This window comes from Agelaius tricolor, unplaced genomic scaffold, assembly GCF_023055355.1.
Source record: "Agelaius tricolor isolate 1412-34295 unplaced genomic scaffold, bAgeTri1.0.p SCAF_3, whole genome shotgun sequence".
NCBI lineage: Eukaryota > Metazoa > Chordata > Aves > Passeriformes > Icteridae > Agelaius > Agelaius tricolor.
Genome location: NW_027269263.1, coordinates 64068366 through 64086352, shown reverse-complemented (window position 1 = coordinate 64086352; position 17987 = coordinate 64068366). Strand labels below are relative to the sequence as shown.

The 17987-nt window shown below is 39.2% G+C and overlaps 1 protein-coding gene across 3 annotated transcripts in view; it reads right to left on the bottom strand.

The window, feature by feature from the left end:
* Positions 1 to 1392: 1392 nt before the first annotated feature.
* The window catches only part of USP6NL (USP6 N-terminal like), a 115379-nt gene continuing 98784 nt past the window's right edge, over positions 1393 to 17987 (bottom strand). For all 3 annotated transcript variants that reach the window (XM_071424109.1, XM_071424107.1, XM_071424108.1), the window contains 2 exons: positions 15834 to 15986; positions 1393 to 4986 (listed from right to left, as the gene is read on the bottom strand). In XM_071424109.1, the coding sequence (XP_071280210.1) occupies positions 3518 to 4986; positions 15834 to 15986 (1622 nt within the window). In that variant the 3' untranslated portion in view covers positions 1393 to 3517. The remainder of the gene's footprint in view (positions 4987 to 15833; positions 15987 to 17987) is intronic.

The following is a 17987-nucleotide window of genomic DNA, read 5'->3' as shown; positions in this document are numbered from 1 at the left end:
TTGCATTCCCTAAAGCATTACAGGCTGGGCACAGCTGGATCTGGAGAAGGGGAAAGAATTTTCCTGAGGTCAGATTCTCTTCCTCAGCTGCCCAAGCAAGTGGATGTTTAGATTCAGATTCATCACCAAATCTGATGCCAGAATCTTGCCCTGGAAGGAGGAGCAGGGATGGCTTCTGTCTTCACCTGCAGTGCATAACATAACTTGGTTATACAGATAAGCAAGCACCTGGATCCCACTCACCAAAAGGGTTAAGAGTACCAGTGATACCATCCTCCCCATCTTCCTTCCATGGCCACAACAATTTGTACTGCACAAGACCAAATGCTTCAGTACCACACTGAAGTCATTAGATCTAATCTAGCAGAGCATCCAAGTGAAAGGAAAAGCAACCACAGCATATACTCAAGGCCCTTTCTTTTCCCTTTAAATCCTAATTAGTTTAATTTCACTAAATTTTGCCATACAGAAGTTAGACATGTCTCCTTACTTAGTCCTTTGTGTTCCTCTGTGCTAATTCTCCAAATCCCTACGCTGAATTTGTCTCACACAAGGAAAGCCATGACAACAAACCTGGACAAGAAACTTACAGTTTATCCAGCTCAAAGCAGAGATCTTGGAAAATTATTAAACCATAGGAAGAAAAAAAAGGTCTCAAATATTTTATGTTGATACTTACCATTCCACTGTTTTCAGATGAAAGAAAACAGTGACAGCAAAGCTCTTGTGAGGATATCTAATCCAAGACACTCAGATGAGCCCCTCCATCAGCAAGGCACTGGCACAGCTGTGTCTCCCTTCCCTCTGCAGCATCAAATGGGTTTTGCTGCTGGTATGAATGACAGACTCAAATCTGCCTGTACCCTGAGTCTGGTTTGTCCAGTTAAATGAAAATAAAAATGTGGTTTGCACTACAATTAGATGACACAAGGCTGTGTTGCTTTTCTTTTAAAAAAAACAACTCAATAGCATCCTCCAAACATGTGAGAGACAGAAGCCACAGTCAGACTATTATTCTGCACTTTGATCAATGCAACTTTGCAAATTCCTTATGCCAACAATTCTCTTTTAAACTGGTATTGGGTGAGATTATTAGAACAAAACCAGAAAATAATGATCACAGTTTATGCTCCTAGTTTTTGCAAATGACAGGCTAAGGTTTAGCTTGTGTAATAAACTATAATCAATAACCTTGCCACTTCTGCAATAATGCAAAAGGACTATATAGATTTTATCCACATTGCTTAGTCTAAAAATAAACATGTACAAATTAGATAGGATACATCATATATATACACATGATTCATTTATGAAAAGCAATTATTTGTGCTGAGAATAGCTAAAGTCCAGTTTGGAGCTAACCAAATAATTAAGAAGGAAGACAAAACAACATAAGCTTAATTATTATTATTTTAACATGTTAAAAATACAGTCACATCAAAATAGGGTACACAGTTATAAAACTGTTGCAGATGAAATAAGAAAATAGTGTGTATATATTTTATATATAAAAATCTACAGTATTTACTAATGCTGATACATATTTTGGAGCCTCAAGTTGTTTGCACAAATAAATTGTACAGCTTTGTTATGAATTACAGAACCATCATTAAACACTGAGATTATTACACTTAGCCACAATATTATATACATACATTTCTAAGCTGCTGTAAGCAATCAGAACTAAAGTAAGCCCAAGTCATATTTATCTTCACAATTTTAGTTTAGGATTTCAGTGTAGTGCTTGGCTACAGTTACTTCGCTGCAGTTTGCAATTTTTAAAGTATAAAATTGCCCAGTTATTAAAAATTACATCAGACACGTTATATACACAAAAAAAATGTTTTGAAACATACTAAGTAAATGTTACTTCCATTTGTAAAAATTGTTTTACTTCTGTACCTTAAAACTTACAGAGCCAACCTGCAGCAATAATAGGCACTAAAGCTCATTCTTTAAAGGAAAAAAAAAATAATATCCATCTCTATGTCTTCAGTTAACAAACCTCACAAAACAAGAGGGAACACGACAACCTTCCAAACTGGCGTTGATACCAATGTTTAGTACTTCAATATTAGAGAAATCTCTCTGTTCAGCACTCCAAGGACCTCTCCTGGTGAGACCCTCCTCTGCCTCAGCTCCTGGGGAGAGTCAGCACGTCCTGCAGCTCACAGGACTCCATCCTCCACGTGCCACTTCACCTGCTTTTAATTCCACCCCAATTCACAGTCAAAACAGAAAGGAAAACATGAAGGGGAAAAGGCTGCAAAGACTAATCAGAATTACTTACATCAGCAGGAGTTTAAGGTTCCTGTTAACAACAGTCAGGGTCATTTTAGTGTAGAACACCGTGCATCGTGAGCCCGACAGCACAGCAGCACACACCCCACCTCAGACAGGAACCCACCAGCAATGTGGGGGGAAAAGGGCAAAACACAACAACAAAATCCACTCAACAAGGGACACTGCATACTCACACAGCTCGGGGAATGTCAAGCTTGGAGCAAAGCTCAAATTCCTGTGTGCACTTCACAGAGGTGTCAACGAGCTGTGCAATCCTCTGATACCTGTGAGATTTGGCCCTGCAACCAGTTTGAGTCTGACAGCACAGCGTGGCAAAAAGTGAAGGGTGCAGCACCATTTCTGTATCTGGCATTAGGCTCACTGTGCTCCAGTCTTTTGCATATAGAATGACATTCTGAAGGTAGATTTGGGTGAGAAGGTACAGATTCTCCATTTTTGATGCACTTAAAAAACTCCTAAACACTGCCCTGAATTTAAGCACCATTTCTTAGCCAGATTAGAGAGACATTTTTGGCTATCTGCTTTCTCCTGCCTGCTCCTTCCTGCTGAGGAAAATTACAAACAGTAGTCAAAGGAGAGGAAATTAACTCTCACCTATGATTAAATTAATAATCCCAAAGCATCTCTCCTGCCCAGAACAGATACTGGGATGCTGAGGCAGCTGTATAAAAATGACAAAAATTCCCATTCAAAATGAATGGCTTCTCAAATAAATTACAAAGAAAAAATTAATATGAAATAAAAGTACTTCACAAGCTTTGCCCGAAGTTAAATGCATTTAAATTTAAACTCTTTAGCTCTTTTCCATATGAGTTTGTGTACTGTAAGTGCACACTCACACAGGCACACACGCACACATCTGTACAGTGCATTAACAATGTCAGTCAAAACTTTTCAGTGTGTTACAGGTTTTAGGCAGAAGGATTGTAACATGAGTTATTTAAAATGTAAGGAGCGACGACAGCATGAACCACGTGATGTATTTGAGCTTATTGCTATGTCTATGTGCATTAGATCACTTCCAGTAGCTTCCATGCAAGTCCAAGAACTCCACCAGCTTTCAACCAAAGTCTGAAACATCTCTGAAAAAGTGTTGTTATTTTTGAACTCACACGAACCATCCACATTTCAGAGAACTGAGGAGGACTACTACTAACACAGTACTGTTCAACTGGTTTTGGTTCTTGCCACTTTACTAAGCACAGCCAGGGTCTCAGAGAAGCACAGACTCATGCACAGACTCATGCACAGTCAGATGCACAGACAATCCATCAGTTCTGTTCCGATAGTGTTGGCCTTGAGCTGACGGGCTGGCGTATTGGTACTGTGGGGAGCCATTCTCTTCCAAGGCTGGGGAAGTCCTGTATCTCACTGGACTATCCACAGAAACAGCAGGAAGACTGTGCTCATGTAAAGGTGTTGCCTGAAAATGCTGGTATTTCTGGAAATGATCCAAGTGGCCTTTGTTGAGGTCTTGGCTCCAGGGCTGCCTGTAGGGTTCGTGTCTGTAGGCGTAGGCGGCGTCCGGCCACTTTCTCTCCTCTGGTAAATAATCTGCTGGAGGGATGATGAACTTGACACCTGGGGAGGACCTCGAGTTGCTGGTGTATGCATCAACAGGAGCGACTTCTGTCTGAGCAGGGGCTGCTGGAAGAGCATTTTGGCGACTGGCAGGATAGGAATTCATTTGCAGTTTATTTGGGGAATAATCTACCGGCATAAAAGGAGCGTATGGCCTTCCAGAGGGGCTGGGTCGATTCCCGTGGTAATGCAGAGGTGCAGAACTTGCATTGCCTATACTGGAAACATGCTTTGGAGAATTCCCATAGTAAGTAGGGGGATTACTATAACCTGGCAGTTGCTGCTTTACATTCAGTCCATGAGATGGACCATCAGACTGAGATGCATATTTTGGAGATCTGGGTTGTGAAGTGAAGGTGTAATTATTGGGTATTTTTAATGGAGCTGGTGTTTTTTCCATTTGCTTTCTTGGACTATTACAAAATGCTACATGCCTAGGACTTTGTGGATGAGCTCTCTCAAGCATCTCTTCAACAACATTCTCGTTCTCAGTTTCATCCTCTGAAACATTGTCATACTGAGATGCATTAGACCCTCGCTTACCTTCATCAGCATCCAAAACCCTCACCTTTTGCTTTACATTCAAAGGCTGCATTTCTCCAGGACTTGGTGATGGGCCCAAACCAGAATGGTTTACTGGCCTCCCTTTCACCTCTGCAGTGAGTTTCATTGTCTTTTCCATTATTTTAATATCAGATGGTTTATTCCACTTAGGTACAAATTCCCTTCTTGTGTTGGAAGTAGCATTGGAATTCTGATTAGCAGCTGCATTATTGTATAGACTTGAGTTGTCTTGCTCTGCTGGCTGAGGCTTTTTTCTGGTATCCACCTCATTCTTAGGCAAACTGTTTGGTGTCTCTACTGGTCGAATCTTTAGCTGTTTTAAGGAAGGTTTCTTATCCACAGAATTAATTCTTTTTCGGTTGTTTGGTGAACTTTCTGATTCTTCTTCTGTGGATGGTCTTCTCTCTGTCCTTTGTCTTGCTGCTTGTGTCCCAGTACTGTTCTGTCCATTAAGCACTGGAGTGGAGTTAAGCACAGAAGGCAGAGGTCCTGATGGAATCTGCCCCAATGGCTTCTTTGGAAATTCATCTTCTTTACCTAAAACAAGAACAAGGAATAACATAAATTCACATTTGTGCAGAAGCCTTGTTTGATCTGTTTGTCATGCAAGCACGAATAGCTAGAAATTAACTGGGCTTCTCTGTGGGTCACCATTCTGCTGAACACCTCAAAGGTTCTTCTGTGCACTGACATCAAACACAGATTTTCTTTAGCCTCTCATCCCAACCAGTTCTTCCTTCCTACATCTGATGCAATCTTACCAAGCTTTTGCTCTATCACAACACTGCTGAAAAAACCCCCATTTTCCTAGATGGCATGTTGGTTACAGTACCTACTCTGTATGGAACCCTCCTCACATTGTTACATTAAGCAAACTGCTTTGTCCACTTTAAAAATCCTTCCCAATATCACTCTCCCATTGGATTGTTTTCCATTCATTCATCCTTTAATGTTCAGCTCTAGCAAGCCACACCACCAGCTCCTCCCTCACATGCACAAAGTTCCCAGATGACATCTTTGAATTGTCTCTCACTTCAGTTTTTGGGTGAAGCTCCTCATTAACATCTAGACAATTAAGACTTTGTTCCCCTTAAACCCTTTCCTGCCTAGAAATTTCATCCTCAGTATGAAAAACCTCCAGTAAAAGGCTCTATACACAGAATCTTTTTTTTCAGTTCAGCTTTTTATCAATACAGAACAACTGAAGCAAGCTGACACCAATCCTGGCTACGTCATGGTTTCAATTGAGTGTTCCATGGGTGGGTTTTGCAGGACACAAGGACATCATTTACAGAACAAGGACAAGAATGGAAAGTTCTCCCAGACTGGAGCTCAACACATTGCAACAGCCAGTGGTAAACATCAACAGTGTGGGGACCCAGAGCAACCCACAGTGACATACAGAAACAATGAAGTGTTTCATGGCTCAATGCTGCTCACAGAACAATTCACATCAAATCTTCTACTGCAATCCTTCTCCTTAGCAGTCAACACCCTCCATAATCACAGCTAAAGTATTTTATCATATCTACTTGCATATAACTTATTTAAGTGTGTAATCCATTACTTTCCCATTATAAGAAGAAAAGGTCATGCACTTCTCATTAAATGTATTAATCTAGATTTAATTCATTTGATGTTCAGCATTAAAAAAAAAAAAGTTTTAAAGTCAGCATTACCAAACAAGTCCTATTCACTGTGTATCTATTTATAAACAGAAGCTTTGTTGTAAGGAGGAAAAAAGAAATGGCTACCCTTGCTTAAATGCTATGCAAAATAAATTATATAAAATGACTGTTGGTAAAATAATTTTGTCCAGTCCCTGCTTCTTCCTAAGGCAAGGACTGTAGAATCCCTTCCCACCAGAGATCAGAGAGTTAGCACCTCACTTTCTAGCTATTTGTAATTTCTTTTTGTTTGTCTGTAAGGGTTCACAGGAGTGAATACACACAACTGCCTCTCCCTGACAAGGGCTGTAGTCACAGGTGAGCTATGTTCATTTACACAGGCATGAGCAGGAGCTCAATCTTTGATGAGTGGTTCCTGACACAGACACTCTGAGGAAAGCCAGCAGCCAAGGTGACTGTTATTTGTTCTAAGAGTGTAACAAACTACCAGCACGGATCAGGGGCTGTATAAACAAAAGGAAAACTGAGTTTGAGCCAGGAGGAGAGCAGAGGAGAACACAATGGTGCCATCACAACAAGATAACTAAATAAATCACTCAATAGAAACAGCCTAGATTTGCCAAACAATTAAAGGAGTGTTTTCTTGAGCTTTCTTTGTAAGGGCCAAAAGTCATATGGAAACCTAAAACCTACCCTTTGCTTCAGAAATAACTTCAGAAACCTCACTTCACATACAGCAAACAGTGGGGCCAGGCCTCAGCACTACATTCCAGTGAGTGGCACTTGGAATTCCAAGTCTGATGTTTGGTCTCTTTCCATATGGGCCCCCACTATTCCCAAATAAAATCTGGAACAGGGCTCTCAGACCTGCACCCCCAGCAAGGGAATGTTCCACCACTGGAAGAACAGATGAGGGGACAAAGGAAGGAGTTGCATGGATGCTGTAAAAGAGGTGATTTAACAGCTCTGCAATACACTGACTGCTGCACCAGCCTCTCCAAAATTGTCCTTTAGTCTTTATGAATAGGAGTTCACTTTCTGAACTTGCTTCTGGTTTGGCAAGAGGCATTTGTATTATTTAATTCCATCTGCATCCTCAAATGCACTGTTAGGCAAAGCTCAAGATCTTGTCTCCTAAATAAAAGTGAATTTTGCAAATAATAAATATTCCTGCTACTTAAACCATAGACTGCAGTGCTTTCAGTCCTACTAATCTTGAAGGTGAAAATAGCATGAAGTCTGCATTAAGAAACAATACTTTGGTACATACAAAACACATACCAAAAACTTGCCATCTAAATCATACAGAAATAATCTTTATGGGCTGCTAATCCATTTATTGGAGATCCAAAGTAGCTATGCAATAGCACAAGAAAATGGCTCTGCAGCATTGCTAAATTATTTAATTTCTGTCCTTGTACAGAAGACATGTTTTAGAAAAAGTGTTTACTTTCTTCCACACTTCAAGTTAAAATATTCTAATCATATATATAAAAACCTGAAGACCAGTTCCTCTGGTAGCTGCAATGCTTCCTTCATTTGCCCAGGGTCATCAAAAACATGAACTCATTTATTTTCTCCCAGCTTTTACTCTAAGAAATGTCTACAGAGCAATAGGAGATCCTTAAATATACCAGGTTGCACTATAAAGGTGGGGTTTGTGTGAGGTTTTGGTTTTTAATTTCACACACTTAAGGTTTCCTAATTACCATTAAGCTCTAATAAACCCAAGTGAGAATACTGCAGACATTTTTATTGAATTCTATCAAGGCTGCTTTGTGTCACCTTTACTTTTCATTTCAGGGTAAAGGAACATTCTACAACCAGGCATATGTAGGCTGCATGCTCTAGATGATGTACCCTGTAACATGAATCACAGCTGTAACATGACTAGCAGAGAGATCTTGCCATGTCTGTAGTGAAATTGTTAGAATTCAACATTAATTCACATCCTGAGTAACAAGGAAAATGTTGCAAGAGAATAATTCACCTAGAAGAAAACCTCTGCATTTAAACAGCACAATCCTGTGTTTATAGGCTGGTAACAGCAGAGCTCAGTGCTGTCAGGGAAAACAAAATACAGAACATTGGAAAAAGGCTCAGTGGGGAAAAGAAGAAATACAGGTTAAACCTCAGCCACAGGACTTCCACAAAACTTGGTTTAACTTGACCTTGGATGCCAGCAAGGGGCACTGGCTGCTCAGTCACCCACATCTGCCTGTGGAACTAAGCAAGGCCACCTTGCTGGAGGTACCAAATCAAGGCTACCAGAACAGAGCTTGCTTTGGTTCAAAGGTGCTGCAGCACTGATCACCTACAGCCATAAAAAGCACTGAGAGGAAAGAATTGTGTAAAGAACTCTGATGTTGCAGCAAAAAGACATCTTGCAAACCAATCACCTTCTAAAGGAATTTTTTTGAAACTGCAAAATGGTTACTTAATTCTAATTGAAGTATAGAGATCAAACATAAATACCTATACACACTATACACACAGAGTTGCCACTTCTAGTGAAACAAGAATTAAAAAAAAACCCAAACAAACAAAAACAAACAAACAAACAAATAAAAACTCCTGAAGTTCCAGAAAAGTTCAGAAAATAAACAAGTAGAGGATAACCAAATTACCAGCATGCACATGACTGCAATGGGACACTTCAAATGCACAAAGAGCATGCCAACTGTGTTTGGGAATGCTTTAAGCAGTCCAGTATCAGCAGTAACAGCAAGAAACCTATGATGCTGCATGCCAGCAAGAAAGAAAGAAAAAAGGTAATAAAGGCAAAAAGCTGAGGATAAGAAACCATAATGCAAAAGCAAACAAAAGAAACCAAGGCACAACAAACATCTCTACCTGAAGAGGTACACAAACAGCTCACCAGACAAGCATGCAAAAGCACCAATTCCTTCAAGCCCCATTTCTTTTATCTAACATTTTTCCACTCCAAATCTGCCTAAAGCCTCACACACAGCTCTCAACTATCTCCTGTAGCACTTCAGCCACACTCACTGTTCAAACTCCTCAGATTTGAGCAGGAAGAAATTTTAGTTGGATGCTTCAAAGGAAATTCAATTGAGTATCTGCTTGTGTTGCTGATTCAAGATCTGAGTTAATTCACTGTCTGGACATATCTGTCTGACTGAGAAATGGAGAAACTGCCAAATTCTGAAAGAAGTACTTTTGGGACTAGTGCTTTTCTGTACAATCTGTGATGTTTACATACAAGAATTGAAAGCATTTTAAAACCAGAGGTTAAGACAAAGCTGTCTAGTTCAGCTATGACTGTTCTGACCTGTACAATAATCAGAATGTCCCTTTGTCCTCTGAAGCAATTAGGGCAATGAGACTTTTCCCAAGTTGCCAGTATACCTGTGAAATATGGATGTCTCTACTTTCATCCTTCTCTCCTTCCTTCCTTCAACAGAAGAGATTTCTAGACAGTTTAGTTACTGGCTTTTCCCAAAAACAAGCACTATAATATAGCTTGTATCAGAGTTTACAGAGCAGCAACTATAGATTTTCTATTTTTCCTTTAAAAGAAAGCTAGTGATTTAGTTGGCTTCTATGCAATATAGCATAAAATAAGCAAACAGCAAAGGAAATGTGGTGAAAAATGGGTGAGGAAGGAGAGCAATGGAAGTAGAGGGAGACAACTTGAGCAAAATAAGAACAATCAGGTGCTTGTTTGTTGTTGGCAAACATCCTCCCTGACACGAAAAGGAGCAAAGCCAATATGAGCAGATCTGACTGTTCCCCAAAAGATAAGACAAGCCTCAATAAAGAAAGTTTGCCTCTCTTTACTTCCTCCTGCTCAAACAAAGCCTTGGCCACCACCCAGTGGAAGTCGGTCTGCACTACAAGACTTTTACAGATAATTGCTTCAGGAGGCACTAACAGCCTCATGCATCGAGCAGCAGACATATAATTGGAGTAAAGTGCTTTAAGTGCTCTCTCCGGTGAATAACAGTCTAGTCCTTAATTTCAGCACCAGAATACATGCACTTTGACTGTTCTAACACAATTTTCAAGGATAGTAATGGTCATAAAAAAAAAACCTCTTAAAATGACAACTTGAAATTTTGTGTTTATTTTCGACCAGTGACATCCCATCTTCTTCAGTTTACAAGACCAAGAGAATTTTAAAGAAACTTGAGTGCCTGCACTAGAAGCTCTAGCTGCTGTCTGAAAGTCAACCTCTGCTCCTCCTTCCTTTATATGCCATCATTGGCAAAGGAACTGCTAAATCAAATAATGCTGGACAACTTGAAGGGAGAACTAAAAGCACTGTGTGCCTCTCTTGCAGCTGTGTCACTTCTTTGGTACTGACAGTAAAGAAAACTTATTTTATAAACATCTGCATTCAGATAAACAACAGAAATCTTAACAGGTTTGGCTATTAGCCAGAAGATACAGGTGATCAGCTGCACATCTGTAAGGTGCCCTTGCAAAAAAGAAATATCTGAAATTAACCACTGCTTTACATTCCTAATTCCTCATTTCTTTCAGAAAATATACTTCCTTGAAAAGTCAGTTTCAAACAGCAATGTGAGCAAGGATCAACACAACTCTTTGGATCATGTGTTTAAAGACCATGCAAGTTTTAGACAGTAAAGATTTTTAAATGATGCAAAGCCAAAGTCTAAAACTGCTAAGGATTTATACTAACTGTATTAGTAGAACTCCACATATTATTGAGTTCACAGTATTGTAAAGTAGTTGCATCACTCGAAAAACAAGGCAGAAAAAACAGTTTAGTTTATTAAAGCATGAAGTGCATTGTCTGAAATAGCTACTTGTGTATTCTTGAAGTGTAAGAGAAAAATCCAAAATTCCTCTGAAACAAAACACAACCAAAAGAAAGACACCATCAGAAACAGGAAAGTCAAGCTGATTTACATATTTCTATTGCTTTGGCTGCCAGAAGGCTCATTAACAGGAGAGAACAGACATTATTTAATAGATTACTGAGGTAGTATACATTTCTGCACTATGACTGTAAAATAGATCATTGAATAAAAGATACTGATATTAAATTTATTCACTTCAAAGATAAATATCAGATAAACATTTTTAAATTTATGGCAAATGCAAGATTCAAACTTTGCTAGTTTTCCCCAAATACAGAAAAGATTGGGAAAACTAAAAGAACAGCAGTTTAAATCTGGTGTTAATCACAAGGACACAGTAAGATTCCAAATTTGCCAATATTGCTTTAAAATTAGGCTACAAGACCTTTGCCTTTGATTTATGGCCTTCAGCTGCTGCAAAGTCTATTTAACTTTCAGTCATAAAAAACCAACCCAGGAGCCCCCTGCCCACCCTTTTCAGGACCCTTATATTAAAACACAGGTGAGAAACTGTCTCAAGAAGAGACATGAGGGGCTTCACACCTGGAAAGTGGGCCTGGCTGTCTTGTTTACAAAACTCTGGATTAATAAACTCTTTTCAGCAACATATTTTTAATATGGAACTTTCACTGGTAAGCACTTCTGTTTATTAAAGTCAGACACTATAAAAATCTATCCATATATAAATATTGTTTATTGAGCATTGCATTATTCATGTAGTCCTACAGGAAAAAAATACAGCAAAGCTAGAAATTCTATCCATATCTTGTGAGCATTTATAGAATTTAGCTGCTGTTTTAAATAACAGATTGCATCAAGGTATTTTGGAAATCAATGGTGTATACCAAGAAAAATTTTCACATTATGGTCTTAATATCACCCTTGAATTAAGGAAGAGATGGTTGAATTTACATTGGATCTGACTCCAGGAGAATATGTAAATTCATACAGATTTAGGTGAGAGTGCTCTTCAAGAACCAGCCATGGTGTGGACATCCTTCACCATGTTCCAGGCAATCCAGAAAACACCAAATGCCTTTTCTTCTTTTTGAGGCTGTGTCAGAGACCTCCAAGGACAGTTTTTATGTATAGCTGCCACAGCCTCCCTGTTCCAAGGTCTAAAATCCCCAGCTCCCCAGTCAGAGGTGTGCTTAGCACACAGCCCTGTCTCCATAGCCATGGAACAGAGGGATGCTCACCTTGGGGTGCAGGAACAGCATCAGAGTTCCAAACTCTGCAGGCTGGACTTGTTATGGGCTACCCTGCTCAGCACAAAACTAGAATCAGCACAGCAAGGAAGAAAAATCCATGGCCTTCTTTATGCAAATCAGCCATGGTAAAAACAGTGCCAATCAGTGGCACCCAAAATTAGCAAGATCCCCTGAACACCCATCTATTCTGGCTGAGCATTTTAAGGGCTTTGTCCTTAAAATGTGAGAAAAATATTAAACAAGTGAGAAAATATTAAACAAGTCCCTTCCTTCTGTGCCCTGAAGGGAACAAGGAGCTCCTTAATTCAGGGAGAGAAGCCATGGAGGAAGTGAGCCAGGGAAAGCTACATCAGACATAAATAGACATCCACTTTAAAGTAACACAAAAGTTATTACCTCTTTTAATATCCTACTGCAGCTTACCCTACTAGGGCAGGAAAATCTATACAGCCTAACAAAGGATGCCAGATGGAAAATTCCACTGAGCTTAATTAGCTCACTGCTATTCCTGGATGACTGATACTGATGCAACTGCAAGATGAAGATTTTTTTTTTCTTGATCCTAACATGCATTTTTACTTTAGCTCTTAAAGGTGTAATTTTTGCTCAGTGAAAAAAAAAAAGTACATGACAGGAAGCAGTGCTTTGATTTCAGATGAGAAAACGAAAATAAACATTATTTTCTCAGGCTACAGTGAATACTTAAATGAGCAGGCTGGTATTTTTTGTGGCTGTATTATCTCTAATAGTTTCATATGTTTTAGATGAAATGAGAAGAAGAACAGTGAAATTCAAGGCAATAAAGAGAGCAGAGCCAGACAGACATTTGCATGGAGGTTCCATGGCCAGCTTTTGGCAGGGACCCCATCCTGGAGAAAGGGAAGAGTGTGAGGAGTCCTCACCTTGGGAGGAAGAAGCAGCAGAAACCATGCATGATGAGCTGACCACAGCCCTCATTCCCTGCCCCCTGTGCTGCTGGGAAGGAGGAGGTGGAAAAAAAGGGGATTGAAGTTGAATGCACAAAGAAGGGAAGAGTGGGGGAAGGTTTTTATTAAGGTTTTATTTCTCACTATCCTACTCTGATTTAATTGATAATGAATTCAGTTCATTTCCTCAAGTCAAGTCTGTTCTCCCCATGATGGCAATTGCTGAGTGATCTCTCCCTGTCCTTGTATTGATCCAGAAATCTTGTTTTGTTTTCTCTCCTCTGCCCAGCTGAAGAGGGCACCTGGTATCCTATCTAAACACATAAGCAAAGCTGAATGTCTAGAGAATGTTCAAAACCTGAAAAAGAATACTGCTTGGAGACAGTGATCAATAAAACCAAAATTAGGAGAGTGCAGAAAACTTTAAAAAATAAAACCAAAGGCTTATGAAATTCATAGCAAGAACAAATGAGGGAGCCTCACTCAAGTAATAAAAGCAGACAAATCAGCTAGATTCCCAAGGGTTAGGCTGAAGGCATCTTATTTTTAGTTTGTGGAAGGTTAAATAATGTTCCCTTCCACCCCTAGGAAAAACATACCACACAGAAAGGCTTGCCCAGGTTAAGCTGAAATCAAAAAGGAAAAAGCTCAATTCCAGCACCAAAATCCACTTCACTTTGCCTTTGCTCTTCCTGCTTTAAAATTAAACCTTCTCATTCATGTTCAGGGGAAAAAAACAACACACAAAAGACATTTTGTTACTGATTTTAATTTAGCTACCAAAATTAAGAACCAATGTGGCCCAAAACACTCATGTCAGCTCCCTGTATCAGAGGTTACACCTGAGTGTTCATGGTGTGAAACCAAACAACTGCATCCCACTGCCAAAGTGTCTCAGGAAGAAGACACAGCCACCATTCCTTGCTGTTGGTATCCACAAGGAGACTCAGTGAGTCCCACATTTTCACCCCCCTGTCACAAGGGGGGTGACTCTTATGTCACCTAAATCCTCCTTGAATTTTCTATGAAAATCCAGAGTATTCTCAAACAATCACTTGAAGACATTTTATGTTCTACCAAAAGAAAGGCCTTAAACAAGTTAAGAACAGATTTTCTACCTTCTGCATCAAGAAAATTTCCAGTAAATTCTGTATTTTCCACAGAAAATCTCAGTATGACTTACATGCACGTGATTTTCTAGGCTGGAAGATACACTACCCTCCATCAAGTAGCAAAATACAAAAATCTTCCCCAACTTTTCCCCTACCACAATTTCAAGTGGAACTTTTCACTGATGAAATTTACTTTACCACATCTATTAAAAAAATCTGTGTGTCTGCAGTCAAGTGAAGCTGTTGAGATAACCCCCTCACTGCTCAAACATAACCATGGAGAGTTCATATTTAGGACTGAACAGACAGGACTCCTGTGATCTACATCCTTGTACCATGGTGGTGTGGCACTGATGCTGAGGGACACAGCTGCTCAGATTTGTCACCCACTGCACCAGACCCCTGAGACAGCCCCTGGCTGAAGTGTAGGGATAAAGAGCAGCTTCTTTTGAAGAGAAAGTCAAAACTGAAACTCAGCTTGGGGAAAAAGGATGGAGAGATGGCAGAATGGGAATGCTGTGGTGCGAAAGGGGAAGCAACAGATGAAAAGGGCAGAAAGTAGAATTAGACCTGTTGTGGGTGGAAGAAATTCTGCTGGAGAGATTGTACAGAAATTCAGGAACAGGGGAAAACAAAGGAATAGGGAGCAAGAGAAGTGGGAACTCCGAGAAGAAGCAAAATAAGAAACAAATACACAGAAAGTGTTTGGACTCCACAGGAACAGATCTGAAGAATCAGGTAAAACAGGGATTTACCTGTGATGAGGAGTTCTGACACAGCCCAATACTACATGCAATAAATAATGTCAACAGAAACAGAAAAAATTAAGTTCATTAATGAAAGAACAAATTATCACAACAATGCTACAGAGGCAACCTTTATTCTGACACTTTTGAACTTCTGAAAGCTAACCACAGCAACTTAATAAAGTTACTTCAAGGTAAATTCTGCCATGTTTGGAATTTTTTAAAAAACATTTTCTCACATACTTTTCTACAATTAGCAAAGATAAAGTAAAAGGACTCTGAGTAATCACAAGAAAAATTCTAATTATGGAGATAGGGATAGAAAAAAGAAAAGACTCTTGAAGAGATCCTATACATTTCCTAAGTAAGGTCACATGAAACAACCATCTCTCATCTGCAACTGAAAAGCACAAAGGCTATAAAGAAATAATGAAAACTATTCCATTAAAGACCCAGCAAGTCTATCATTTGCAAAAAATTAAAAATCCAGATTTGACAAACAGAAGAAGCTATTTGACCTGAAGTTTGGTCCACATCTAATCAATCTACAAAACAGTCTGGATTCCCAGACAATGTAGTGTTTCAGACACTTTGAAACCTTGATATTTGATCCTCTGTCTGAAAGGTTTTATAAATTCAAGGTCATAAAATTACCAGAACGTTGTACTTTTCACTGTGCTTTGCCATTACCTTAAAAACAGCAAACAAAACACCAAAAGAAGAGGAAAATTCATGAAAGGAGAAGTGGTGATTTTACACTGTAAAATATTTTTGGGTAAAAATTCCCCAAATCTATGCAGTGATGAAGAGGAAAATATTTGCACAGTTTTCAACAGCATTAATTAACATTTAAAAAATTACCAATGTGTGAATAACTCCAAATATCTAACTCTGCATATTTGCAAGTTTCTTACCAGCTACTGGTAAATCCAGTTTTGCTCGTTTCAATTCTGATATAGAATTTTGGAGCTGCTCTATTACAAAGTCATCTTCATAGAAGAAATCCTTGGCTAAAGACTCCTGCAGAAATTCTACAAGCTCTTCCATTTGTAATTTCATCAGATGCTCTATATAAGGAGAAAATATTACATTATATATTAAGACATCTTGATAATGAACACTCAAAAATGTACTTTAGTCATGAGGTGCTTTTGTTTTCAAAGTAGAATGAAAAACACTTGTTAATTAGGCAGATAACAGATTTCTACAACTAGAGATGTAAAAACACATTAAAAATTCTCTTGCAAGTCACCATGGAAATCCTTTCTAAACATTATTCTTTACTTAGGACGGTGTTTTTCAGAAAGGGGCACCTTCAGAAAACCAACTCCAAGTCACCCTCCTTCAGCCTTCTCATGTCCAACAGCTTCAGGCTTTTATTTGTCAGCCTGCATCCTCAACTTACTGCCACTGCTGTGGATCTGTACAACAGACATCATCTCTCTTATCAGGAGCTCTGAAAAGCAGATAAACATTTTAAAAATCCCTATTTACAGCACCCTCATTCACAACTGAATTAACTCCCAATGAAATGATGATGGCAGTTCACACTTCAGAACCATTGCTTCAGGCTCTCTGAAAATTCAGGTCATATTCTGAAAGTCATTTTATAATTATCAGATTTTTTTTGTTTCCCTTTTTACACAGCAGTAAGGCCATGTGGATTGCAAGGCTGTAACTGCATACCTGTCTCTTTTTTCATCATTGGTACATCATCAAAAGTTTCAGATGTATAATTTCAATATGGAAACCATTAAAAAAAGCTGGTTTGGTGCTGTAATAAAAATGCTCTTGGCATGTGTTCCACAATGACTCTGACTGAACAGCTATACCATCTATGTTTTTGAGGGTAGACAAGAAATTGGAAAACAAATCAGACTCTGTCTTCTGCCAGCTTCTCTGCCAGCCCTCTCATCTCCTCTGCTGCCGTGAGGTTCTCTCAGTGTTTGATCATGGAGGAAGTTGCTGTGTACTTGCTAAGCAAGCAAATCCACACTGAGACTTTTTCCTCAGGTCTTCCCATTAACAGAGTGGTGAATAAAAAAAAAAAATCAATGAGATATCTATTTGCAAATAAAGAAGAGAAACCAAAATATTAAGCCTAATGATTTGCCTCTAAATGTTTGGCTTTCTCAAATGCAAAAATGAATGTATGAATAGAATGTAACCTGTTCTATTTTTCCAAGTTGTTTATGAACAAACTGATTAAAACATCCCAGTGAGACAGTGAGGCAGCATCCCCACAGTTCAAGAAGGATAAACTAGCAAGGAAATTAAAACATTGATTTGATGGGCCCCATCCAGACCTCTGCATTTACACAGAGTCAAATGACTTCACTCAGAAAGCCCAAGTCCCACAGGAGGGGGTGTCTCAAAGTTGAGCTACAAAGCATCATCCTTAGAAATGCTCACATCTATTTAGAAGCTTCCACCCTCAAAAGCTTTTTGGGTTCCTGGAATGTAGGATGCAAAGTCACATTGGGGAACCCAGCATAGATGCTTTAGACACTTCTGTTCAAAATCTCACATTTTACTCCACCCAAAGTCAAGAGATGAAGGAGAATGTCACACAGGCAGACTAGAGAATTTCTGGATTTTAGTTACATTCTTGGACAAACAATGGTATAAAGTGACACAGACTGGTGATTCCTCATTGCTGAGGTATTTGTTGGTAGATTTTCAGCATTTAGTAGCACAGTCTTGATTCTTTGTGTGTTTTTTCATTAATTTAAATCCTGTGGCTAAAGAGCCATTTCCAGACCATGAAACTACCACACTTATCCCCATTATTTAGTCAGTAATACAACTGACTTCAGGTCCAAATAACTTTCTTCCTCTAATAAATACTTCTGTTTGACAATCACACTGCACTGGGCCCAGCTGAGATGGAGTTAATTTTCCCCACAGGTGCCCTGGTGTTTAGAAAAGTCCATCTTGTTTTCTCCTTCCCCCAGCCCTGCTGAACAAGAGAGGGATAGGGCAGCTTGGTGGGCACCAGGATCCAGCCATGATCAACCCACAACACACAATTATAAACCAAAGATTTTTAACTTTCTGTGCATAAGGAA